This window comes from Hypomesus transpacificus, chromosome 24 (genome assembly GCF_021917145.1).
Source record: "Hypomesus transpacificus isolate Combined female chromosome 24, fHypTra1, whole genome shotgun sequence".
Lineage (NCBI taxonomy): Eukaryota > Metazoa > Chordata > Actinopteri > Osmeriformes > Osmeridae > Hypomesus > Hypomesus transpacificus.
The window spans coordinates 5,535,985-5,563,762 of NC_061083.1; the positions used below are offsets into that span (position 1 = coordinate 5,535,985).

Here is a 27,778-nt window from a genome sequence, read left to right on the forward strand (position 1 = left end):
TAAGGGAAGCCGTTTTTTACTGAGACAAAGACTCTTTCACAGTTAAGAGAATATAAATGGTTATTCCCTTAAATGCATTTGACAGTACACTCACTCCCACACACATATGTTGCCATGTACTTAATGAAGATTGGCAGTAATCTGGGAATGTGTCTAACTTTTGAATACTTTTTTGTATTAAGAGGAAATACAAAATAAGCCCAGAGCTTGCTGCGATTATACCATGAGGCTCTTTAAATCATGCTTTAAGATTTCCAACCAATACTTCCAAATCAAACAGAGAGAGAGAGCTTTACATTATCTTTGAGGAGATTAACACAGCATGTTAGGAAACAATGAATTCAGAAACTTCTAGAATTCGCTCTGGCAGTCAGGCAGAGGCATATCCTCCCACCTATGACATTGCCCCTTCTCAAGAGCCAATCACAACACCCATCTAAGGCGCGAACAGCCAGTGGGTCTGGGTGTGTGCTGTCAGGAAACGTCTGGATAATCTACAGCAGTCAGTAGAGAAGGCCGTTGTCACCGTCAAACGTTTGTTCTTTTGTCCGCTCTGAGAAATTGAAAGTGAGACGAGAGAGATGGGGAGTCAGAAAGGGAGAAAAGGAGAGGTAGAAACAGAGAAAATGAAAGAGAAAGAGAGAGACAAAGGGAGAGAGAAATTAAAGGTTATAGTCATACGTTGAGTCATTTAAATGCGTGACTTTGTTTCATGTGTTACTGAACGCTAAACTAATTTAAACTAATTCAAATAACTTAGTTTGAATATGAAGATTTTCTATGTGGATCGCACTTCAATCATAAACAAACACACACACAAGCAAATACATAAACACACACACAGTCATGCATGCTTACTCTTACTTTGATTTCGAGTCTTGTAATTCTTCATCCAGTCTGAATGGGGAGCAGAGATCAAAGGTGAAAGGTCAAGGGTTAGTGGGGGTGGGGGACTATAGCCAGACTGGGAGGCAAGTGTGTGATCAGCACAGGTACATTAGTATCAACAATGTGATGATCAGCACAGGTACATTAGTGTCAACAATGTGATGGTCAGCAGGGCTAGATCAATAAACTAAGGGAGAAAAGGAGGGGTGTGTGGGAGGGTTAGGGTTAAAAAGTCCAAGATGTTGGGAATGAGTTCAGTAGTCCCACAGCAGCCAATCAGGACAAGGAAGGTAGAAATTCTCAGAAGGTTAGGGTGGACCAATCAGCACCAACTTTGGGGCGTGTTAGTGGGAGGGGCAAGTGTGGGAGCAGTCAGATTTAGTAGGAGGGTGGTGGGGGGTTTATAGGTTCAACTGACTGACCAACCGTAAACAAACTGTAGATGAGCGTATACCACTCTCCTCTTCATACCTTGGTGGGAGCGGGGCAGATACAGACGGGGGGGGGGGGGGGGGGGGGGGGTGGGGGGGTGTGGGGGCAGAGTTAGGGATAGGGTGCAACACAACCACCATCCCCCCTTCTCACCCCGAGGCCTCCCCCTGACTCGAGGCCGGTTCCATAAAGCAAGTTTGACAAATAAGCCAGGTTTATGCCAATTAGTCTGACTCAGTTCCAGTTGATTTGAGTTGAGGCAATTAAAGCAAGTTTAGCATAGTTCCATCTCAGTTATTATGGCAGCATATGAGAACATCCAAGTTGGCCCCAATGATGGCAACCTCGGCCGGTGACACCCTCTGTTTTGTCTTGTTTTGTCTGTTAATTCAGTGTTGTAGCCGACTCCTCCCACCCTGGACACTCTCTGCCTGCTGGCCTCTTCAACAAGGCCAAGGACTCACACTGACATTAACACTATTATTATGAGTCCATCCACCACCTACTTTGCACATTTTGCACTATGCTGCCCACATTGCTACCCTATTTTTATTTTATTCAATAAAAAAAAAAAATCTCTTTTAACTTTTATATTTATTTATATATTTTTATATCTCACAGTACTGTTAAGCTCTTTAGTTATTGTTTAACTCCTTAGTATTAAACTTTTTAAATATTATACATTCAACTGTTTTTTACATTTACATTTCTTCATTTAGAGGACGCTTTTATCCAAACCTTTACAAAAAGTGCATAGGTCAATGATCATAAACAACAAGATAGCCCCCAAAACATTGTGGGTAGCTACAACAAGAAGCATAAATTGTCAAAAGCAAATAAGAGCCAATTGGAGGAAACATAAGAGCATGTAGTTAAACAAATTTATAAATTAAACAATGTTTTAAATTATGAATGATTGTTTATTGTATGCACCTTCCTGCCACGGTAAATTATGTGTCTATGAAAACGTACATGGCAAAAAATATTCTGATCCTGTTTGGCAAATGTGGCTTTATTGTTGCTTAACCATTCCTGTAAAACGGAACCAACCGGTTTTTATACTGGTATAAAATTATTTCCCGCAATAAACATGACTACATGTCTTGACTAATCATTCTTTATCATTTTTAAAACCGTCCCCTGGGTCAATAGTGCACGTCAGCACAGACAAAAGACAAGGTTTGTTTGGGCACCAGGTGTGGTTTTATATTGAGGCTGGGTATAGCTCAGTGGTTAGATCATTTACACAGCAGATCAATAGGTTGCAGGGTTTAATCACTTCTCCGTATTAGGATGAAGGCGTCTGCTAAATGAATCCATCATTTTGGACTACATTTCCCGCAAAAGGGGATTTAATCTAATCTTGGAAGGAAACCTAAGGTACTTCCTGGTGACGGGACAGGCGAGGGGTGATGATGTCACTCACCTGATGATACTGGGGGGGATGTAGACATAGTCCATGGGGATCATTTCCCTCAGCTCCGCTAGTCTGCTCACATACCTGATCTTACTGCTGAACTTTGAACTGCAGAAGAGACAGGAATTGAGGCGGGATGGAGTGGAGAGAAGTGAGGGATTGAGAGAGAGAGAGAGAGAGAGAGAGAGAGAGAGAGAGAGAGAGAGAGAGAGAGAGAGAGAGAGAGAGAGAGAGAGAGAGACAGAGACAGAGAGAGAGACAGAGACAGAGAGAGAGACAGAGACAGAGAGAGAGACAGAGAGATAGAGAGATAGAGAGAGAGAGAAAGAGAGAGAGAGAGAGACAGAGACAGAGACAGAGACAGAGAGACAGAGAGACAGAGAGAGACAGAGAGAGAGAGAGAGAGAGAGAGAGTGAGAGAGAGACAGAGACAGAGAGAGAGACAGAGAGAGAGACAGAGAGAGAGAGGAAGACAATGCACTATAAAATCACTGTCAAAAGTAAATTTGCAGGAAATACTTGACTAACAACATCGCAAGATGAAACAGGAAGTGTCCACCTGATAAAGGGTCTGGTGATTCCCAGCACTGTTCTGATGAACCAGGAAGGATGTACGATGATGAAGGACTTGAGATTCTTCCTCAGCCTAGAGAGAGAGAGAGACAGAGAGAGAGAGACAGAGAAAGAGACAGACACAGAGACACAGAGAGAGAGAGACAGAGAGAAAGAGAGACAGAGAGAGAGCGAGAGAGACAGAGAGAGAGACAGAGAAAGAGAGAAAGGGACAGAGAGAGGGAGAGAGACACAAAGAGAGTTCCCACTAACATCAGAAATCCAGAAAAGTTCATTAAAATGTTACACCCATTTAAAATCCAGTCGTGAGGAAACCATCACAACTTACGTAGTACTGTCAACAAAGAACAAAGAAAAAACCCTCTGATGTGCTGAATACAGCTTTGAAAACACTCCACACCTATGTTACCACAGGGTATTTGGGTTTCAGTCATAGACCTTTCACCGCTACACAGAGAAAAACTCTTCAATTGGATTGAGAAAAGGGCTGTATGGTGGAAGGCAAACATTTACAGTAAAAAATGCTGGTTGATTCTTTGAAATATTCTCATACACGGACACCACGGTGAAGGCTGACATTATTCCAAACCAGCATTAGAAACTATGTTTTTTTGTGAGTTTAATGTTTTAGCAATTGTGAAAAACTGTAAAACCTTTCTATATCTTACTGTAACATGAATTTATCTGTTACTTTTCTACAGTCCCCAACTTACTATGTCACTGTTATTTTGCCATTATATTAGTGTTAGACTCCTTGTAAAATGTTATGATATATATGTTAAAATGTCCATTCAATATGGACTGCTTTGGCAATACTGCTCAACCCGAACTGTCATGCCAATGAAGCATTCTGAACTGAACGGAGAGACAGAGAGAGAGACAAAGAGAGACAGAGAGAAAGAGAGACAGAGATTGAGAGAGAGGAGAGAGAGAGAGAGAGAGAGAGAGAGAGAGAGAGAGAGAGAGAGAGAGAGAGAGAGAGAGAGAGAGAGAGAGAGAAAGGGACAGAGAGAGAGGTTGAGAGACAAAGAAAGAGAGAAAGAGGGAGAGAAAGAGAGAGACAGAGAGAGAGGGGGAGAGAGAGAAAGAGAGAAAGAGAGAGAGAGAGATAGAGAGAGGAAGAGAGAGGGGGGGAGACAGAGAAAAAAATGAAAAAAGATTGATGAGAAAGAAAGAAAGATAAAGAGGGAGAGACAAAGAGAGAGAAAAGAGATCAAACTATTTGTTTGATCTCTTTTCTCTCGCAGGTCTTTCTCGTTTATTCTCTCTTTTTTTTTCAAACAAAAGAGAGAAAAAAAATGAGAAAGTCCCGCTCACCAAACAGTAAATATCAAACGTGTGGGTGTTTAAGTTTGGTTTCGGGTGACGACAGTATCGCGTGTTGGAGTTGTACCTCCTATTGATCATATGGTAGCATTTCTTCATCCAGCCCAGGCCTGGCATCTTCCTACGAGGTGTGGCCCCATTCAGGTACACAATCATGTAATCCTCCGCCACCATCAGCTCCAGGGTACTGATGACATACCTGAGCACGCACGTTAACAAACACACCTACTTCAGGATTATCTGAACTTTTGAGATGGAATGATATTTACTGGAAATGTAGCGGATGGTATTTACTTACAGGAACAGGTTCTCCATGACATAGTGGTAGTCATCGCAGTCGCTGTCTGGTAGAAAACATGCCGCAAACACGATAATTGCGTTTTGGTTTCCGTAGTAACCTATGAAGAGAAAGGGAAATATGTAGTTAATACTCAAAATATGTACTGTTTATATGTACACAGTATACGTGTGTGATTGTAAGGTGATTGTGAGCAGGTGTGTGCATTTGTGTGTGTGAGAGCATGTGTGTGTAAATGTGTGTGTGTGTGTACATGTGTGTGTTTGTGTACATGTGTGTGTTTGTGTACATGTGTGTGTTTGTGTATATGTGTGTGTTTGTGTATATGTGTGTGCTTGTGTACATGTGTGTGTGTGTACATGTGTGTGTTTGTGTACATGTGTGTGTTTGTGTACATGTGTGTGTGTGTACATGTGTGTGTGTGTACATGTGTGTGTTTGTGTACATGTGTTTGTGTGTGTACATGTGTGTGTGTGTGTGTACATGTGTGTGTACCCCCATGTGAGATGACTCTCTGGTAGGGTTCGATGCTCTTCATGTTGATGCGGTGCTCCTGGTCGCCGATGACGACCGTCCTCCACAGCCTGCTGTCATGACGCTCCTCTGCCGCACTGTATTCTGGGATGGCGTCCTCCTGCTCACCTTTCCCACCCTGATTGGCCAGCTTGGAGTCTCCTGTTTGTGACATCATCAAAGAATGTAAACGGCAAAAATCTGTGATGTGAATTTGAGGAAAGGACAATAAATTCATTTTAGATCATTAAATCCGTATAGTCCAATTAAACTCTGCAGGAGTACAAGTTGTATCTTAAAAATATAATATACTGTAGATTACAGTGGAAAATAACTGTTGCTGATATAACGTACTGTAGACTAGAGCGTCTGTAAACGCATGTCATCATCACCGTGCATGTCATCATCACTGTGCATGTCATCAGCACCGTGCATGTCATCATCACCATGCATGTCATCATCACCGTGCATGTCATCATCACCGTGCATGTCATCATCACTGTGCCCCTCCAGATCCATCTCGTCAGCTTCATCCGGGGTGTCCAGCTCGTCCAGGTTGATGTCCAGCTCGTCCCCTGTGTCCAGGGCGTCCCCCGGCGTGTCCAGGGCATCGTCTGATTGGACGGAACCCTCGCTGCGGTCCAATGACACGTTCATGGGCGGGGCCGCCAGCTTCTTCCTGTGGGCACTGGACCCCCCCGAGAGCTCTACAGAAGAACGGGTATTTGAGGGAATACGAGACAAAGAATATATTATACGTTAGAGTATTCTTACCAAGTATAAGTACAAACATAATTACGTGAATTAAGATTGTCAACATGTACGTGAATATGCAATATCATTACATTTAAGTACACTTCCTATTGTGTTGAAAAAGAAGACAAATGGTCTGTAATGAAAACATGTCAACCTCTCATTTAAAACATTTAAATCAAGTACACCCTTTTTCTCGCTTGGGAATGTTACGAGGAGTGGTCTGATAAAGTTGTCACCTGGTCTGTAGTCTGACCGACTAGCTAGCAGGGCGTCACCTGGTCTGTAGTCATCGATGTCCTGGTCCAGTTCCTGCTTGTCCATGATTGGTCCGTCCTCGGGGTGTGTGGGCCTGGCAGAGCGGATAGCACCGGTCAGACAGTAGTGATCCACCACACACAGCGCCAGAGCAGCCAGGAGCAGCAGCCCAGGCAACAGCACGCACAGTAGAGGCCCCAGCAGCAGCAACACCAGCATCTAAAACGCAGCTGCTCGCTAACGCTAAATGCTAAACGTCGGACATGCTAGTGATGGGAGCCGGACGCCATTTTTGTTGTGTTTACAGTTGAACTGGATGCTGATGGGGAATGTTTAGCTGGGTATGATTGACCGGAGGAAGAGACACAGAGGCTGGCAGGCTGCACGTGGGTCAGAGACAATGCCAGGCTTTGTCCTGCTAGTAGACCCCCAGAACCTTATTAGCATAACGCTCTTCCACAATGAAGATCAGGACAAAGAAACACACACACACACACTCACTCACACACACACACAGAAACGCACACGTATGCGCACGCACATGCAACTGCACAGTGACACAACGAACGCAACTTCAGACTGTGACACAACAATGCAACCACTTGCAAATGTACACGGAAACACACTTCCTCATTTACAGTGTTGTATATCACTCAAACGTGGAAAAAGGGACAGTAATATTCTGTCTATTCTCTCTCTACTCACCTCATACAGACATGAGATGGTGCTCCTCTGCCTGTCTGCCTGCCTGCCTGTCTGTCTGTCTGTCTGTCTGCTGGTCTGTCTTCCTGCCTGCCTGTCCTTTTGGTCTCCTCTGCCTACTCCCTCCGTCTGACTGTCTCTCTCTCTAGTCTGCCAACCCCTCTTCAGCCCCTCTGCCCCCCCATCCCCCAACCCCCTACCAGATCCCCCCAGCTCCCCCTTTCTATGGCAGTGCCAGTGGGTCAATTCTGTGCCAGGTTCAAGCCATGTGATGAATTGAAGCCGAAGGTACACAATTGCACCCACTCTCATGGAACACAACCATGTGCACTCCGCACACGGACGCACACACACACATGAACACACACATTGGAGGAGGGGCCATCTAACCCAGTGGCTCTGAGGAGGTCATTAGAATTACAAAGTGGATGACAGGACTAAATGAATACCCACAATGCAACTGGAAGAAACACAGAAAGAACACCTACATAAGCTTCTTAGCGTTCTCAGTTCTTCAGAGTTGCATTGTGGGAAGATAATTGTTCTGTTTCTGTGGTTTCGAGTAACTTCATGACAAACTGGTTTTAATTATTCTGGTAACTTAACCCCATAATCATGCTTTTAAAAGGTTTAAATAAGCCTAATACAAAACTGCCTTCTGTCGTGGCGGGCTGATTATTGTGTGGCAGTGTATTAAGGATAGATGGAGTCACCTTTAACCTATGTTAGGAGAAGGCCTGTTTGAGCAGGAAGGAATGTAGCTGCAGACGTTATGTCTGCCTTGGAGGGCAGGCGGGAGTGTGAGGCTGGGCTGTTAGTTACAGATGGAGTGCTTCTGTGTGTGCGTATCTTGTTATGAAGAACACTGCTGATAGTTTAGTTTGGACCAAGAAGAGACAAGGGAGCTGGGATTGCTATGGTTGCTGAGTTTCCAGCTGTTCTCAGGAGAAGCTACTGACTCCCAAGGGTGGGAGCAGGATGAGAGCATGTCAGAGCATGTCTGAGTGACTTCAAGTGAGGAGGGGGCTGAGTAAGGAAAGGAAGGTCTGAGCGAGAACAACATGGTCGAGGAGAGTGGAGATTTTGGGAACATGCTACTTCAGGACACTGTGTGAAAGGTGAACAGTAGCCCCTAAGCCAAGGCTGAGGCTGCGTGCCCAGTAATGGATGGGTGACTTCATCTTCCGGAAGCTTCTAGGAGGTTCCATATTGAACAATTTTATCTCTTGGGACAGGGGGTGTGAGCTACATATTCTGCCTATATTACCAGGTGTTTTGGGTAATTGTTTTTTGTTGTTGTTCTGTACCAGTGTGTTGCCTGTAGGCTACTTGCCTATCTGCCGGAATAAAGACCATCAAGCCACTTCTTTTAACTTGAGAAAAAGACTCTGTGCGTTGACTGTACTTTTTTGATCCACTCCTACCTAAAGAACTTCTGAGCTTTCCACCTCACTACTTCGAAACCAGTATAGCAACCAGGACAGTTTCCTGATAGTACTCGTAGCTATCTCAGGAGTTTAAGGTGGGTAGGGGTGGGCGATATGGCCAAATTCTTCTATCACGGTATGAGTAATTTTATATCACGGTTACGGTATATATCACGGTATAGTAATTGTTCTGTAAATTCAATTAAGAAATGGTACAAAATAACCATACCGTACATCATCACACTCTATTATTTATTTATTACGAACAAAAACAACTGCCTCACATGAGACAACACGAGTTAAAAACAAAAGACTCAAACTGTACTGTAGCTACAATATCTAACTTACCGATTACCGACTTCAAATTTTACAATGAAGAGGCTAACAAGTAACACTAGCAGGAAGTAGCATTGCTACGAGTGTTATGCTAGGATGCTAGGTAACGGAAGCTAGCTAGCTTTTTTAATGAACGCTCATTATGTATTTGTAGCCTACTTATCATTTTAATAATAGGCTAATATAGCTAATATAGACACTTAGAGCATGTGTTGCCTTCCTTATAAGGCTTATATTAGGTTTTAAATTTGTTTGCGGCTCCAGACAGAATTATTATTATTTTTTTTCTCTCCCGGTAGACACATTTCAACCGTCATACCGCCCAGCCCTAAAGGTGGGTACGTGTTCATGCATCGGAATGGCATTGTTACGTCAAGTATGGCATGATAGAACTCGATAGATGATTCCTGTGCCATTAGGTTTCTGATCCTGATAACATTGTTTGATGGCAGACAGTAGACTATGTAAGACTTGAAAAATGTTGAGCTGCTAAACATAGAAACTCCTACGCACGCTGAACACCTGAATCACCTTACACAAATACTAACACTGTCTGCTAATACACTACTGTGTCATAAACACACAGTACAAGGTGGAAAATATGACTCTATATTGGTGAACACATGAGGACATGAACACATGAGGTCTTGAGGACACGAGATGTCACAACAACCGTGTACAGGAACAAACCAATGTGAACGCTCACAAATTTAGAAAAATCATGTGCACACGCACGCACACACGCACGCACGCACACACACACACACACACACACACACACACACACACACACACACGCACACACACACACACACACACCTTGTGTAAGACAGAGGGGATATCTCCCCAGCCTTTGTGGAGTAACAGCTGTAATGAGCCAGGTAATGCATATTTAATGAGGCGTAAACACATTTCCAAATACATACACACAGGGCTGAAAGCACAGACTGGCGCAACACACACACACACTGTTGAGGAAAGAGAGCATTGCGAGAGGCCTCGTGGGCTGGATATTCAAAGCCTCAGATCGCCACAATTTGCATCACCATGTAACGTTGCACAGGAGCTCGAAAGGCAGCTAACTGCAGTCTGTTCTGCTCACTCACAGCAATGATCCCAAGACCCACAAACTGAGGATGCCCATAGACAAACAGGGCACTGAAAGGAGTGGCACAACACTCACACACTCACTCACTCACACACTCACACACTCACACACTCACGTCCAGTAAACAAACAGAGGGGTTGCAGTAAACATACAACGTACCTCTCGTAGGTTGATTGAGTCTCTGACGGGCCTTCCACTTCCTGTCCTGTTGACTGTCCTTCCTGTGTCAGTGAAAGCTGCTCTCTCATAGGCTGCTCCATTCCATATTCATCCAGTCCCCGAAGGAACTCATCTCTCATTGGCTGTGAGACACTGTCATAATTCTTTGCCTCCCCCTGGATCTCCAGACTCAGCCTCTTCCCAACAGGTAGGGGGGGGCATTGCATAGCCTCCTTCCCCCCTCCATTCGCCACATTCCAGCCGCCCGGGTCCAAACTAAGCTCCTCCTCTTCCTCCTCCGCCATGAGGTCCCCAGAGAACGGCAGCCCTACCCCTTTCCTGGGAGAGCCTCCTGATAGGCTCTCAGGCATGCCAATCAAGGTGCTATCAGCACAAGGTGATGGGGAACTGTCCGTGAAGAGAGGGGAGTGGGGTGTGAGGAGAGGGGCACGCTGCCCCCCATTATCCTGACCCCCCAAGGAGGGGGCAGGGGGGGAGTGACCTCCCTCATCTGAATCCTCCAATGAGATTTGAGAGTGGACATATACCTCCTCTCTTGTTTTCAGGAAGTTCTCTGCTTGGTACCTGAAAGAGGAGGAGCTACTCCTTCCAACAACTTCGGATTGGTTGTCACGGATCTCCTCCTTCGACAATCTGGATTCCGATTGGTGGAGTCCTGCGGGGTCTGTGTTTGATTGGCCGGGGATGAGGATCTCTGGGGTCACGTTGGTCGGAGAGATTCCATCAGCACTCGTCTCATAATTTCTGCTGCCTGCATTGGTTGTGGACCAGCTCTCAGGGTTCGTCTGCTCAGGTCTGGCCAGACTTGAGAGCGGGTTTGGAAGTGAACTGATCCCTGTGGTATTGGCCTGATCCGAGCTGTCGCCATCTGCATGGGTGGAGACAGAAGCATTCTCCCATTTGTCAAAATGTTGTGGATTGGAGATCTCCGTGTTCGTTTGGTTGAGTCTGTCCTGCTCTGCGTTCTCCTGGTGACATCTACGCGAGGCAGCGTTGATCTGGAGCAGAGTGGCAGCATACGTCAACATGCTATACGTCTCCAAGGACCTCCCTCCCTCTCTCCCCCCTATATTACCCGGCCTGTGATAAACCCTTCCCTCATCCCTCCTCTCTCCCTCGCTCTCCCTGACAATCCCCGTCCCAGACACCATGATGTAGTCCATTTCCAGGCCAGAGGAGTCTCCGTCGGAGTTGCTGCCCAGCGGGAGGCTGTCCGGGCTGGGCTTGAGGCCGTCTCGCTCCCCTGAGCTGGAGCTCAGAGACATGGCCTCCAGGATGGCTCCCTCCACGTCCCCACCCACACCTGGCCCCCCATCCTCCCCGCCCTGGCCCTGCGCTGTGCTGGGAGGAGGGTCAGCGGGTGGTGTGGTCGTTATGGGGGTCGGCACTCGGTCCCAGCTGTCAAGGTTTGGAGATAGAGTGGGCGTGGTCTGAGCTGGCTCCGTGGCCACAGCCCTCTTATCTAACAGCTGATTGGCTAAGGAGGTGGGATCTTGCCTGCTGCTTAAAGACAGCCCGTCACTCTGGGTGTGGGCAGAGTTGTCCACTAGAACGAATGGGGAGTGGCTACTCAAGTCCTCCGTCCAATAAGGACCCTCTGAGCCCTGCTCTTCCTTGCCGTAACTCTCCTCCGAATGACGCAAGGGCGTCTCACCCCGCCCACTTGTGGTCACGTGACCTGTGTCAAACAGGAAGATCTGTGTGTGGGTGGAGTCCTGGAGGGACGGTGCATCGCTGTCTAACATCTCAGATCTAGAATCATGCGGGGTTGTGTGTGGATCAGAGTGCGTCCCAGCGGCTCCTCTGGTTTGGGGTTGGAGCACGGCTACGAAGGGACTGGACTGGCCCTCCACCAGCTCCTGGCTCAGGGACGTGGGGCTGGCCCCGGGATCCGGGGAGGGGGGCTGGCTCCAGCCCCCGTCTCCCACGTTGTCGTACTCAGAGGTGGACGTCACCATGTGAGGGACGGGCATTGAGCAGGAGTCTTTATCTGGAGACGTCTGGTCCTGTGTCTCCATCCTGCTGGTCTCTCCTTCTTCGCTCCACCCGTCTTCTTCTTCTTCTTCTATCACTATCCGTATTCCCCCAGCCTCCCCCCAAACCCCATCCATACCATAACACTTAATTTCCTCTTCCTGTTTTGTCACTTCCTGTTCCCATGGTTGCATGCGCGGGAGGTATTCTCCCCCAGTGCCCGACACCTCCGGGCTAGTTGCCGTGGAGACGGCGTCTTCCTGTATGGTGGTGTTCCACATGTCCATCCCGTCCCCGGCCAATCCCGTCGGGCTCTCCAGCGAGTTCCCTCTCTCTAATAGGTCAGTCATGTCCGGGGTCGTAAGAGGTGATAGGCTGTCATCGCGGATGGTCATGTTCCACATGTCTAAGGATTCTGGGTAAGAAGTGGTGGTCCCACTGTCAGACTTCAGGAAGCCCTTCTGGGCGGAGTAACTCCAGAAGTCTAGCTCCGCCTCCCTGCTGCCACTCCCTCCCCCGATCTTCCTCCCCCCCCACTCCTCTTCCTCCCTCGAGGTGTCAGGGGTCAGGGTGGTCAGTGTTTCCCTCCTCCCTAACATACTTCCTGTCTCTGTTCCTTTGAGAGCACGGGTTCTGCCTCTTTTCCCGAGGCGGGTTCTGTGTTCCTCGTTCTCCTCGTCGGGAGGGGTGAGCTGAAGGTCTGCCAGGGTTGCTGGGTTCCACGGCTCTGTGAAGCCGGAGTCGGCGTTCCAGCTGTCAGATGACTCCCTCTTCTCCGACAGGAGAATCCTCTGGGGTTCTTCATTTCCTCCCTCTCCTCCTCCACTCTCCCCCCCGCCCCTCATCCCTTCCAGGACAGTTTCCTGGCTCCAGATGTTGTGGGAGGAGCCTCTCCCATCCTCCTCCGCCCCTCGCCAGCCCTGCTCTCGCTGTAGGACGGAGATCTTGTCAGCCACGTCCTCGGGGAAGAACTGCACCCCCGCGCTGTTGGGAGGACAACTACCCACAAGGCTGTTCACCGGCGTGGGCGGGACAATGAGGTCATTCACCTCGATCTCGACTTGCGCCAAAGAAGCTCCGTCCTCCAGGTTGCCAAGCGCACCGACCCCTGACCCCGGGGTCGAGAAATCCACCAGGCTGAGCTCGTCAAACTCGGACAAGCTGGAGCTCTCTGCACGCCCCCCTCTCCCACTGGCGGACGCTGCCCCCGGTGAAACGGAGGCGGTACTGCAGTGCAGGGGGTCGAAGCTGAACAGGTCGAGGTTGTCGCTACGGTTACGGCTGGATCGTCGTCTCTCGGGCGGGACGGGTGATAGGAGGGACGGGTTGAGCAGCGGCCCCCCCGCCGCGGTCGCCTCGGCGACGGGACTGTCGTCGCTGAGGAACACGGAGCTCTCTTTCGACGAGCGGCTGCTGCGGACGGTCGCCATGCCGCTGTCCGGGCTCACCAGGTCCGCCCCGACCACCGTCGCCGTGGAGACCGCGCCCTCGGCCCTCTCCGCGTCCGAGCCGTCCATGTCGGTGACCCCGGAGGAGCCCTGGGAGAGGGGGGCGCTGCCGGCCACACCCTCCGTGGAAGAGGTCCTACTGCTGGGGTGGCAGGACAGGACGTGGGTCCTCCTGCCCAGGAAGCCACGGAGCAGGGCTTGGAGCTCCTGCAGGGCTTGGAGCTCCTGCAGGGGGCGGGGATGCTCTGCGGGGGGGGCGAGAGGAGGGGCGGGGAGGTGGTAGAGCTGCAGGCAGCCCTGCAGACAGTCTCTCGCCTCTAGCTCCAGTGAGGAGCTGGAACACTCCTCAAACTCGCAGCAGATCTGAAAAAGCAGGAAGGACGACATACACACAGAGACACACAGACACACACATATACATACAGACACACAAACACACAGGGACACAGACACAAACAGGATCTCTATAAACAGAATCTCTACAAAAATTAGAACAACAAAACGTCTTCTATATGAGCACTTTTACAGAAATTCTGCCTTTAATTTTTTTAACAGTTTAAGATTAATTCACTTACGCACAAACTTAGTAAAATAATCTACATTATTGTTGTAAAGTCTGATTCGGAGGTTTAATGAGAGTTCACTGGTGTGAGATTCTGTGGTAATTGGGGATGATAACAGTACTTCGTATGTACTGTTATCATCAAAGGCCCTGATCTGTCATAAATGGCTCACAATCAGATCAGATTGAAATAGTTCATCCTCAGCCGCCTTCCTCCTCCAGTCCTCACAGTCCTACCTGGTTGAGGATGTCTGTGTTGACGGAGAACACTGCCACCTGGTGGCCAGGAGTGTCATCTCCACCCAGCATGCTGGAGTATAACACCAGGCTCTCGTAACCGTGTGAATGGCAGAATGTCTTCAGCTGGTCAACTCGATCGCCCCAGTTCTAGACAGGAACGAGGAACAGCACAAGAAGCGTAAGAAGTTAAATTATGGTAATAAACCTCTGGTAATAACTGACAGATGTGACAGTTTAGTGAGGGCAGGGATCACACCTAACAGGCCAAACTGGGAGGTAAACCCACCTCATTGACTTTGCAATACAGGGAATTTGATGAATGTGTCTTGAACAATAAAATAATATCAATGAAAAAAAAGATTGTGAATCGTCGATAACTTAATTTCTTTTCTGATTGTCTTTTGTGCGCAAAATACATCACGTTTAATTAACGAACCCCCCCCTCATCTGTATTCATAAAAAATAAATAAAATAAAAAATTAAAAACTTTTGGGACCCCTGTCTTTTGAGGCGCATATGTTTTTAATTTGTGAAAAGTGTTAAAAGAGTTGTTAAGAGTCTCTCTGTGTGTTGATGAGAGACGAATATGTCACAGCCCAGGGAGGGGTAAAGAGACTCGACTGATTGATGTTTTAGAAATGAACTGTTTGCTCTTATAACACATCCAACATTCAGAGAGTATGCTAATTCCCTGACAGAGGAGGTGATTGATGGAGACAGGGTTGCATTAATTAATGGTTTTGTTTGTGAAAGGAACTGTTGTTTTTTTACCCTTCTCTCCCCTCCGATGATGAACCGTGTCATCCATTTGCAAGACAGTGTTTGGAGGAAAGTGTAGAGTTGCATTTCGTTTGAAAACAAACAACAAGATTAAATTACATTTGTTGTGAGTAGAGTTGTTAGTATAGTTGTTTGAGTCACTGTAACTTTTAGATAAAAACGTTTAAGATATTGTCTACATAGTTCTGATAAACAATACATCAACATTGAAAAGGAATGAAATTGACATAAGCCAACTGAATAGCACGGATAAACACATGTTGTTTTATATCTGTTTATCTAACTACTGCTGTATGTGGAACTGAAAGATGCATGGCAGCTCACTAAGAAAGCCTTAATGTGGTTCCTGGTCAATATGTGTGTGTATGGCACAGTGCATGACTGTATGGCACAGTGCATGTGTGTGTGTGTGGCACAGTGCATGTGATTGATGGTTGCTACAGGCATGTAGCTGCCCAGGCTGAGTCAATATTAACCTGAGTAGTAGACAACCTCCTCTCTCCTCTCCCCCTCCTCCCTCCCTCTCCTCCCTCCTTTCCCCCCCTCCTCCCCCCCCCTACCTCTCCTCCCTCCTTTCCCCCCCTCCTCTCCCCCCTCTTCTCCCCCCTTTCCCCCGCTCCCCCAACAACATGGCTACTGCTAGAGAGAATCCCATCAATCTCCACACACACGCACAGTCACATGCACACGTACACACACACAACTCAACTTTCAGACACAGTCATTTTTCATTACAGATATCCTGATGAGTCCGATGAGGCCTCCCAGCCTTGTTGAAAACACACATGTTCACTCACATGCACAACCGCACACACACACCCACACACACAAACATACACACACAACCCAAAGGCACACATTTTGTGATACAGAGTAATGAGCAAAGCCCCTTAAAATGAATATCCAGAAGAATTGAAGGGAAACACACACACACAAACACCAGTGCACATAGTCGTATAGGGCCAGAGAGGATATATAGAGAGAGGATGGAGAGAGAGAGGCTAGAGAGGATAGAGAGAGATAGAGCATAGAGAGAGGATAGAGAGATAGAGCATAGAGAGATGATAGAGAGAGATAGAGCATAGAGAGAGGATTGAGAGAGAGAGAGAGGGGCACAAAGTCTTCAGATGACACGCAGAGCGACAGTCTGTCTGCCATTTGTTTCTCGACGGAGGAAATTACAACATACAGTATCAGCCCCCACCCTCACTCACTCATAAACAATTGCACACACACACACACACAAACACACACACTCAGTACACACACACACACACACACACACACACGCTCAAACACTCAGTACACACACAGACATTCGTCTTCATCCACCAACCCCCGTGTGTGTCAGTAGCCTACCCATGTTGCATTGTTGTTACGTTTCGAAGAGCCTTTAGGTGAAATAAGAGCAGCATTTGAAACAAACAGACATTAAGTGTTAAGTGTAACTGTTAGGAATAACTGACTCCTCTCTTTCCTCCTGCCTGCTTTTCTTGCCTTTCACTCTGTCTCTCATCTGTCTTCTCTCATTCTATCTTTTCTCCCCCCATCTTTTGAGTTTTCCTCATCTCGTTCCCTCTCTCCCCCCTTCCCTCCCTCTCTCTCTCTCTCTCTCTCTCTCTCTCTCTCTCTCTGTCTCTCTCTCTCTCTCTCCCTCTCTCCTTCCTTCCATTCTTTCGTCGTCTCCTCTCTCTGGTTGTCTGTGCTCCACAGGTATCCAGTCCTTCATGGCTCTTCTGCATTGCCAAACCTGGCATCATTATGTAGAATAGCCTTAGGTACAGGCTGGTGCCCATCACTCACACACACACACACACAAACACATACATACACACGCACACACACACTCCCATGCAAACACAGTCAACGCAAAAACACATTTCCTGCTGTCAACAACGTCCCTGGCAAAGAATTAATCAACCGTTCATCCATTTAGGCTCTTTGCATACCCTTCCTGTCAGAAACAGAATGCTAAGAGAGCTCTGCGCTCTTCTGAGACGATCGTTTCGTCGCCCTGATGAATCCATCAAGCTAGGTTTGATTTATATATCTGTCTGTGATCACAGCAGTACAGCTACAGCAAATGGAGTGGCAAGGAGCGAGCTGACACCACACACACACACACATCATCCACACACACACCACACACACACACACCACACACACACACACACACCACACACACCCCACACACATACGCACACAAAAACTGTGGAAGTTTGGGAGACAGACTGGATGGGAAGGAGGTAAAAGTTTGTCACAACATATGCCTAAATGTCAACTTGCTGTGTTCTATCCCCCTGTATGCCCAGTTCAGCCGGAAACAGGCGCTGGGATTTGGAATGTTGAGACTGTGTTGTTGATGTCGTTTGTGTTGACGTGTTTATCTGCTGTTGTTGGCCTCGTAGCCCCAAGCTGCTCGGGGGGGGGGAGGGGGGGGGCTGTCTCGGCTCACATCAGGATGAGTCAATATCTGAACAAGCTTGGCACCGTGTCTGGATCCTGGAAACACCCGGAAGGCAGCCTCTTCATCAATATCATCAATATCATCATCATCCTCTTCCTCATTAACATCATCATCATCATCATCCTCAATATCATCATCATCCTCCTCATCAATATCATCATCATCATCCTCATCCTCCTCCTCAATATCCTCCTCCTCCTCCTCATCTATATCATCATCATCTTCATCGTCCTTCCGAGAAGCGGTTCTCTGCTAATGTGGAATGAGAGGAATGAAAACAAAGAGAGAAACTGAGATCGAGAAAGAAGAGGATGTGTGAGAGAGAGTATCAAACCAAAACAGAGAGGAAGGGAGAGAGAGGGAAGACAGAAAAGCGAAAGAGCGAAGAGAGACGAGAAAGAAAGAAAGAAAGAGAGACAGAGAGAGAAAGAAAGAGAGACAGAGAGAGAAAGAGAGAGAGAGAGAGAGAGAGAGAAAGAAAGAAAGAGAGGAGGCCTTCAATCTGTGTCCCTGGGAGGGCTGTCCTGCACCTGCTGTCCCAGGGAGAGGCCTCACCAGCCAGGCTCCAGCAGCTCTCTGTCTGCAGGCCCACAATTAGCACAGCATCATTATTTGCAGGCGGAGCTGGAAAAAACTGGTCTGGCATAAACAAACAGGAGGGCTGGAGGAAAAACAACAAACGACAACAACAACAAACAATGTTATCAGTAACAAAGTTGGCTCGACAAGCACGACGATAAGCGTCACGGACAACCGGAGGCAAACGGAAGAAACCGGAGGAGACGGGAGCGGAACGTTAGGAGCACTCGTAAGTTCTGACCTGAAGCCTCACACGTTAACCCTGACACGAACAACAACAACTGAGTTAAACTTTTTCACTAAATGATATAAATACAGAACCTTTCGTAAACTTACCAAAAAAACTACAAAATTTAAACATCATATGTCAACACATAGTAAAATACACACACACACACACTCATGAATATGCTAAGCTGTGTGTGTGAGCTGCCTAAGGCCCCCCTTTCTCCTACAGTTCATCAACTCCTCAGCGTGCAAACTCTTCATCCCACCAACGCCTCATCTGCCAACACTAATTACTGGGCCGTGGAACACACACACACACTCACACACACACACACACACACACACACACCAAAACCTCAATATGTCTGGTGCGCAACACACAGACACACACTCATACATTAAGACCTCACTGTGTCACAGATATAAACTGCGACACAGATATAAACGTAAACATCTTAAATTCTAAGTCGTTACTATTAAATGCTGGTGTACATAACTAAACTGTAGGATGTGTCTAATGTGTCATGTGGATGGAGACATACTGCTTGTGGCTGAGGCTTCAGGAAAGGAGAGAGGAAAATAGGAAAGGAGGAGAGAAAAAAGGAGAAAAGGAGAAGAAGGGTAGACTGGACATTGAAAAACAATAAACACAATTGTCCCACAGGCACTTAGAGCTGATTAGCTTGCATGGACAGAACACAGACACAGGCCAACACACACACACACACACACACACACACACATACACACATGGTCACATGGACAAACCTACATGCCGTCATCACTCAATGGCTTTATTCACCCTATGACTTTGTTTACAAAACCATAAAACATTGAAACTCTCCATGACTCATGACTCCTCCCCCTGTCCACAGAGGTGGTCTGTGAAGTCTGAAGTCTCCAAACTGTAGCTGTTTGATATCAGTACCCAGGACGTCCTTCTACCACGACCACACTATCAGGGACTCCCTCTTATGCTAACAAGACAATCAGCGGCTTCCAAATCGCTTTTTAAGGCATTTGTAAAAAATCTCACATCCCTCCCTCTGCATCCGCCTAAACACACACACACACACCATTACGGACTAATTGAATCAAATTTATTTAGTTTTTGAAAAAGCATTTGCGACAACAACAAAAAAACCTACCCAAGAAACCCCCAGACCTAAATGATACGCTTATCGTTTTGTACTTCTCAAACACAATTAAAAAATAATATATAAATATATACATATCGCAAATGACATGCATATAACGGTTTCGGCAGTAGCCCCTCGTAGATCATTAGTGTCCCACCATGAGGCTGCTGGGTCTGGGGCCGCCTGACTCACGCCCCCGGCCATTTATTCTATATTAAGTCCCTAATGGGGCCTCCGCTTGCGCTGGTAAAATATGCACAGAAGTCCGGCGCACACAAAGCCATTCAAATGAATGGTTATTTATTCGCTAAACGAGGATGTGATGTTTAATGTTCCTTGGTTGTAAGGTAGTTTCTGAGGGAGGCAGCTTCCTCCCCCACAGCTACAGATATCATTTATTCTGCACATACCCTAACACTGCACACCGGGCAGCCTGGGAGAAAAATGAGCTTTTGGGAAAAGATATAAAATAAATAATAAATGAATTTTCGGGAGTCGCATTAGAAGTTGCGACAGGGAGAGAGGCTGGAAGGGAGTTGGGTGTGGGGGGAGGGAGTGAGTCGGACGTTAGAGCAGAAGTGAAGAGTGACTTTACCCTCCGTGAGCGAGTGTGTGTGTGCGTGTACGTGCCTGCGCGTGTGTGTTTGAGTGTACATATGCTTCCATGTGCCAGCGCGTGCATATAGATGTGTGTGTGCGTGCATAGCGAGAGTGTGTGTGTGTGTGTGTGGGCCTGGGCCAGGTGAGCTGTTGGGATGCTGTGAACAGGAAGCAGAGAGCAGGCTGTGTCCCAGTGAGGATTACCATCAGGCCTTCGTAGAGGAGAGCATCTCCACCTGCTCTCTCTGCAGACACACCAGGCCACACCAGACCTGTGGCTCCACTAATGACTCCAGCACCACTCTCTCTACACTCCAGAGGACCTGCATGAATTAGCATGATCGTACACGTGTGCCTCTCCACAGACAGAGTAAGTAGACCTTTTCTTCTCCCAAGTTAGTTTCAGATTCATCGAAGTCGCTGAGTTTTTTCGACGGAGGTTCCGGGTTGGTCTAGAAAGTTCCTCTTTTAGATGGGACTTCTTGACATTTATCCAATGCATGTTGTACCACAACTGACCTCCACACAATTGGCCACATTGTGGCAGAGCACCGTGAGGAGAGGAGAGGGGAGGTCCTTACCTCCAGGTCTGCAGACACTGTGCTGAAGGACACCGTCATCTCTCCATCAGAGAACTCCTTTAGATCCCTCAAGAGGAGCTGGTCCATGTCCTCACCTATTCACGACGCACACACAGGTACACGCACACAGAGGCATGTGCACGCACACACACCAAACCAACACACACAAGTACAAACACACACATGTATACAGTACAATACAACACCATGTGACAGCTATATAAACACACACACAAAATAGTACACACATATGTTACTGGGCATCTATCATATAAGCAAAAACTAAACTAAACAAAAAGTTACAAGTTCGTTACTGTGAAAGCAGAAAAACAACACACCTTGAAGCTCCGCCTCTTCCTGTCTTTGACCTGTCCTGACATCACAGGGGGCGTGGCCACTCCTCTCTTCAAGGCTCAGCAGGAGGTCCTCTAGCTCCGCCCACCTCTGGCCTGCTTTACCACCCAGCTGCTCCGACTCCAGCCTCAAGGCCTCTGGAGACCAGGAGCACAGGACAGTGGAGACAACCCTCTTCTATACTCTATCCTCCCTTCTATCCATCCTTCTATCCTCCCTTCTATCCTCCCTTTCATCCTTCTATCCTTCCATCCTTCTATCCTCCCTTTCATCCTTCTATTATTCCATCCTTCTGTGTGTGGAGGATAGAAGGATTTGTTTCTATCCTTCTATCCTCCACACACATACACACAGAGTCGAGTACAATTGGCTCAATGGTGAAGTGAGGGCTGGAGAGCTAAGATCTGTCACATGTGCAGTTCTACACTGACACAAGAGAATAAGATCACCTCAACCCACACATACACAAATACATACACACATACGTACATATACACATATGGACACACACACACATTTATAGACACATGTACTGTATACACACAAATACATAAAGACACACACACATACTCACACTATGCAAATAGGCACACACACAGATACACACACACACAAATATAGACTTATACACACACACACATACAAACACACACAAACAAACCTGCCCAGTCAGAGTACAGTGCCTGAAGGTAACAGACAAACACAACATGATTCTCCTTCTCTTGAAGTCAGGACTCGTTATTCTTTCGACATGTCCTTCATCCAGACCTCTTCATCCCTCCTCTTCTGCCTCTCTCCCTCTTCATCACTCCCTCTCTCTACATTTCTCTCTCTTTCCCTCTCCCTCTCTCTCTCCATCTCTCCATTTATTTCCCCCTCTCTCTCTCTCTCCCTCTCTCTCCCTCTCCCCTATTCTTGGTCAACAACCCCCCCTGGTGTGTGCTAAGCGAGTCATGTCGAAGGATTTGTGTGTGTCCTGCATCGCCCCATTACTCCCTCCGGGGGGCGCCAACGGGCCTCACCTCCCAGCACCTCCCCCAGCGGCCCTGCCACACGCTCGGCTGCTTCTTGAAGAATCTCCCTGGCGACCAGCGTCGCCGTGGACGATGCCCCCTCCTCAGCATCCCGTTGCCCGTGGCGATGGACCACTCGCAGGATGTTGGACTCCAGCGCCTGGAACTCTGAGCTGAGACACAGGGGGGGAGGGGCTAATGATCATCCTGCATTGCTAATGGGTCAGGGTACGACTGAATGTGTGTGTGTGTGTGTGTGCGTGTCCATTTGTATATGTGAGTGCGCTCGGTTGCGTGGTATGGCTCCGTGTATGTGTTTGTTTGCGTGTGTGTTTGTTAATGTGTGTGTGTGTGTTAATGTCTGTCTGTCTGTGTGTGTGCGTGTGTTAACGTGTGTGTGTTAGTGTGTGTGTGTGTGTTAATGTCTGTCTGTGTGTTAGTGTGTGTGTGTGTTAGTGTGTGTGTGTGTGTGTTGGGTACCTGTCCAGCAGGCCGTCAGTCAGCAGGGTGAGGGACAGCTTCCCAGACTGGTTGAGCTGCAGCAGGTTGATGTCGTCTCTCCACAGCAGAGACGCCTCACACACCCTCAGCCTGCGCAGGAACCACGCTGTGCCCTCCGGTAACTCACCGCGCCGCCCGCACAGCACCGGCACACACACACACTCTGACGACACCCTCTGAAACACGCACACACACACATGGTAAACAATAAATATCACACACACACACAAACAGGCATGCATACACACATGCAGAAACTCACACATGTACACACACACAAACACAGAGGAAAAGATGTTGTAGTCCACACACCTGATTGAGGTAGTAGGCATAGCTCAGTGTTGATGCCACAACATCCACATCAGGAACTGGTCCTCCAAGTACTGCATGGACTAGAGGAACCTCTGACCCCTCTAGCTGGAAACACACACACGCATACGCACACACACACGCATACATTTTACATTACATTTACATTTAGTCATTTAGCAGACACTCTTATCCAGAGCGACTTACAGTAAGTACAGGGACATTCCCCCCGAGGCAAGTAGGGTGAAGTGCCTTGCCCAAAGACACAACGTCATTTGAAACAGCGGGGAATCGATCCAGCAACCTTCTGATTACTAGCCCGACTCCCTCACCGCTCAGCCATCTGACTCCCATACGCACACACACCCAAACACACCCACACCCCCACACAGGGATCTTTAGTCATGAGTGTGTTGTGGTGCTCTCAGATAGCAGTGTGATCTGTCAGACAGGTGATATTACTGCAGCAGTGTGATCTGTCAGACAGGTGATATTACTGCAGCAGTGTGATCTGTCAGACAGGTGATATTACTGCAGCAGTGTGATCTGTCAGACAGGTGATATTACTGCAGCAGTGTGATCTGTCAGACAGGTGATATTACTGCAGCAGTGTGATCTGTCAGACATGTGATATTACTGCAGCAGTGTGATCTGTCAGACAGGTGATATTACTGCAGCAGTGTGATCTGTCAGACAGGTGATATTACTGCAGCAGTGTGATCTGTCAGACAGGTGATATTACTGCAGCAGTGTGATCTGTCAGACAGGTGATATTACTGCAGCAGTGTGATCTGTCAGACAGGTGATATTACTGCAGCAGTGTGATCTGTCAGACAGGTGATATTACTGCAGCAGTGTGATCTGTCAGACAGGTGATATTACTGCAGCAGTGTGATCTGTCAGACAGGTGATATTACTGCAGCAGTGTGATCTGTCAGACAGGTGATATTACTGCAGCAGTGTGATCTGTCAGACAGGTGATATTACTGCAGCAGTGTGATCTGTCAGACAGGTGATATTACTGCAGCAGTGTGATCTGTCAGACAGGTGATATTACTGCAGCAGTGTGACAGGGTGACAGTGCAGTACTGCAGGGGAATCATGCATAAATAATGAGGAACATGAATAAGCACGCTTTGATCTGGTCAGTACCGATGTGTACAGTTCTGAACTGCACTGATTGTGTGTGTGTGTGTACACGTGCGTGTGTGTGTGTGCAAAGAATACAGAGTAGCCCTCAGTGCTCCCTCACCCCTCACCCAGCACACAGAAACACTCGACACTCTCGCCACATAGATGTGCCTGATAATCTGCATGGTGAGCTTTGTAATAAGAGAGGGGGGGGGGGAGAGGAAGGAAGGGGAGGGAGGGATGGTATCAGTTGAACATGCTCATATCTTCTTTTTGCCAGGCAAGACTCATATTACGGGTGAAGGGAGAGCAGAGGGGGGAGAGATTAGAGCAGAGAGGGGAGGGCTGAGAGGGAAGGGATGAGAGGAAGGCAGGATATAGGGATCAGAGAGGTTATGAGGGTGGGTGGGTGAGAAATAGATAAAGGGGTAAGGGAGGGAAAGAGAGTGGGAGAGAGAGAGGGAGGGAAAAAAGAAAGACAAAGAATAAAGAGGGTAATAGAGGGAGAGAGAGGGAGGGAGGGAGAGGAAGAAGAAGGGAGGAAGGAGAGAGAAAGGGAGGGAGGGAGAGCAGGTCGATACCAGATGACCACAGAAGGAAGAGATGCATTAGTGAGAAAAGGCCACTTGCTGTCTCCTTCCACTTCAGTAGACTCACCACAGACCAAAGAGAGAACACACACTGCACTGTACTGCAGCTACAGTAAACTCATCTCAATTCAACATTTACATCCTCTCTTCTCCTCTCCCATCCTCTCCTCTCCTCTCTCCTACCCTCCTCTCTTCTTCTCTCCTCCTCTCTTCTCCTTTCCCATCCTCTCCTCTCCTCTCTCCTACCCTCCTCTCCTCTCTTCTCTTCTCCTCTCTTCTCCTCTCCCATCCTCTCCTCTTGCCCTGTCCTCTCTTCCATTTGCTACCCTCCTCTCTTCTACTCTCTTTAGTAGCATCACTTTTTGTTTCACTGTTTCTCTCTCTGGTTGTGATCTCTATAATAATCAAAATAATAATAATAATGCCTTTATTTTTAGGTGCTTTTCACGGCACTCACGCGCACCATACATCATTAAAACACATGAATAAAACAGTATAAAACACAAACATACACCACAGTGAAACATACAGATCAAGAAATAGAATCAGTAAAAGCCATTCTAAACAGATACTTTTTGGTCTGAATTTTAAACTGGGAGATGCAGTCCAACTGACGGATCTGCCATGGCAGATCGATGCTCTCTCTCCCTCTTTCACCACACTCCACTCTCCCCCTCCCCCCTCTTCCCCTGAGATGGTGATCATATCAAGAGACTGAGAGACAGAGAAGTGAATAGAGGATGATAGAGAAGGAGAGAGCAAAAGAGAGAGAGACAGGCAGAGAATTAGAGTGATATACTGAGAGAAAGAGAGAGACAGACAGAGAGAGAAAGAGATGTTGGGGGTGGGGTCTTGTGATTCCACTAGGATGATATAAAGCTGCCAGCGCTGAAGACTCCACTCATTGACTACAGCTGATCTACAGCAGAACTCCACCTCACCCCCATTCACTGAGCCCTGATTCACACTGCCACTTTATCGAGCTGTACACACACACACACACACACACACACACACACACACACACACACACACACACACCCTCTCTTTGAGGACCTTGCTTGTTACTGTGTGTGTGGTACATCCCTTCATAGTCAGCAGGCTGTCTTTCAATGCAACTCCCATCATGTGAAGTCATCAAGTCGATATCCTCTGTGTGTCTGAGTGAGTGTAGTCACCTGCTCTGACCCAGCCTGAAGGACGATCTCACCCACCTAGCCCTCCACCCTACCCAGACTAGAACAAAGTGCTGCTCCTCAAACAGCCCCTGTGTGTGCGTGTGTGTGTGTGTGAGAGAGAGAGAGAGAGAGAGAGAGAGAGAGAGAGAGAGAGAGAGAGAGAGAGAGAGAGAGAGAGAGAGAGAGAGAGAGAGAGGGAGAGGGGAGAGGGAGAGGGAGAGAGAGAGAGAGAGAGAGAGAGAGAGAGAGAGAGAGAGAGAGAGAGAGAGAGAGAGAGAGAGAGAGAGAGAGTGAAGGTGGACCAGAGGACCAAATACCACCATCCACTCAGCACATTAACTTAGCGCCATGCCAGAGAGAGAAAGAGAGAGAGACAGAAAGACAGGTTCAGACAGATGGAGGAATGGAGGAGAGGGAGGAGAGAGATGGGTCCAGTAAGCACTTACAGCCAAGCCTATTAGTGGTATGGGTGTTCTGGGTGACTGCCATGCACCATGGAGAAGGATGAGAAGAATATACTGCAGTGTTGGACAGACATATATGGACAGAGAGAGAGAGAGAGAGAGAGAGGAGAGAGAGAGAGAGAGAGAGAGAGAGAGAGAGACAGACAGACAGAGAGAAAGAGAGAGAAAAGAGAGAGAGAGAGAGAGAGAGAGAGAGAAAGAGAGAGAGAGAGAGGGGGGGGGGGGGGAGTGGGGGTCAGATAGATGGAGAGAGAGAAAATAAAGATGGAGGGAGAAGAGAGCGAAGGGGGGAGGAACACGGAGGAAGCAGGGGATCAATTCAGAAGTTGGGGAACGTGTTATTCTGTGTTTCTAGCCTGTGACTCACTAACGAAGCATCACTCCGACCCACATCTGGCCCTCATTCTCCTTTCACCTCTCTCAGGTTTAGCCTCACGCACGTCCTCGGATAAACTTGTTATTTCACCTCTGAGTAACAATGCTTTTACTCTCCCTTTCCATTGTCTCTCTCTCTTTCTTTCTATCTCTGTCTCATTCTGTCTCTCTCTCCCTCTCTCTCTCTCTGCTAGTCCAGGGCCATCTCTGTGTTGGTCATATTCAGTATGTTGAGGAATATCAGGCCAATCAGAATGCTTCCCTGGAGAAAGGCCACACCCATTTACACATTAACGTAATAAAGTTACAGGCCTGACCAAGCGCTATATACCGAGATGTCTGCACACTGCAATTTACACACAGCACACATTACACCCGCAATTAAATTATGCATCATTCCTCTGTTTCAATGCTACATTTCCGGTGATTTGCCTGAGACCAGTAAGCCATTTCGGTTCGTTCAGGCCTGTATGCAAATATGTCCAGCAAAAACAGGTTCCCTATCTATGAACTGTGAAACCCGTCATACATATAGAGAAGCTTCTTGTCGTGACTTCCTTCCTCGCACACTCCCTATGTGCTGTAATTTAGGGATAATGGGTTAATATGGAGTTCGCTTGTTTGGCAAAATAATCGAGGTAGGCTAGTCTCTGTAGTTCTACAGGTGCTTGGAGAGACAAGTGAGAGGGAGGCTGCACGCGCGCTCTGCAGCAACAGGATCGCTGCCTGTAGCACCCTTCCGTAGACTACGTCATCATCTCATTTACCAACAAAACCATATTTGTCCAGCGGCTGTGTAGGATAACTCACCAGCGTACGCTTAGCCTTCCGCAAATATTCATCCATATCGGCACTCTGTATGTGCGCTGTGACGCTGTAACCGTCTCCGTGTGCAAGTTGACGACGCTGGTTCTGGTGTGTTCGCCGCGCCGATGCGCTACCGCGTCCCCCCGCTGCGCTCACTGCAGCACTGGCTCAGCTAGTGGTCCTGACTCCCTGGGCTGCCCCGAGATGGAGTGGGTGTGACGGGAAAATATCCAGCGGGAGCGCGCTC

General features: G+C 47.7%; 1 protein-coding gene across 6 annotated transcripts; it reads right to left on the bottom strand.

Moving 5' to 3' along the window:
• LOC124486551 lies at positions 1 to 27,722 on the bottom strand. 6 transcript variants are annotated; one of them, XM_047048236.1, is made up of 18 exons: positions 27,535 to 27,722; positions 22,990 to 23,094; positions 22,657 to 22,853; positions 22,186 to 22,349; positions 21,148 to 21,300; positions 20,810 to 20,904; positions 14,433 to 14,582; positions 10,191 to 13,996; positions 6,479 to 6,552; positions 5,930 to 6,154; positions 5,430 to 5,609; positions 4,935 to 5,034; positions 4,704 to 4,835; positions 3,297 to 3,383; positions 2,747 to 2,845; positions 1,315 to 1,359; positions 865 to 897; positions 1 to 553 (listed from the first exon to the last, which is right to left on the bottom strand). In XM_047048236.1, the coding sequence occupies exons 1-18, from the start codon at positions 27,568 to 27,570 to the stop codon at positions 529 to 531; spliced, it is 5,706 nt and encodes a 1,901-aa protein (XP_046904192.1). In that variant the 5' UTR covers positions 27,571 to 27,722; the 3' UTR covers positions 1 to 528. The 6 variants fall into 6 exon arrangements, with proteins under 6 accessions (XP_046904192.1, XP_046904191.1, XP_046904194.1 ...); XM_047048235.1 differs by having other exon boundaries at positions 5,912 to 6,154; XM_047048238.1 differs by having other exon boundaries at positions 859 to 897; positions 5,912 to 6,154.
• Between the last annotated feature and the right edge of the window lie 56 nt (positions 27,723 to 27,778).

Excerpts from the sequence above, each read along its gene's own strand:
- LOC124486551 (XM_047048235.1), bottom strand. The coding sequence starts at position 27,570 with ATGGATGAATATTTGCGGAAGGCTAAGCGTACGCTG. Across the intron at positions 2,846-3,296 it reads ATCACCAGACCCTTTATCAG|TTCAAAGTTCAGCAGTAAGA; the intron begins GTGGACACTTCC and ends TCTCTTCTGCAG. Across the intron at positions 554-864 it reads TTACAAGACTCGAAATCAAA|AGCGGACAAAAGAACAAACG; the intron begins GTAAGAGTAAGC and ends TCAATTTCTCAG.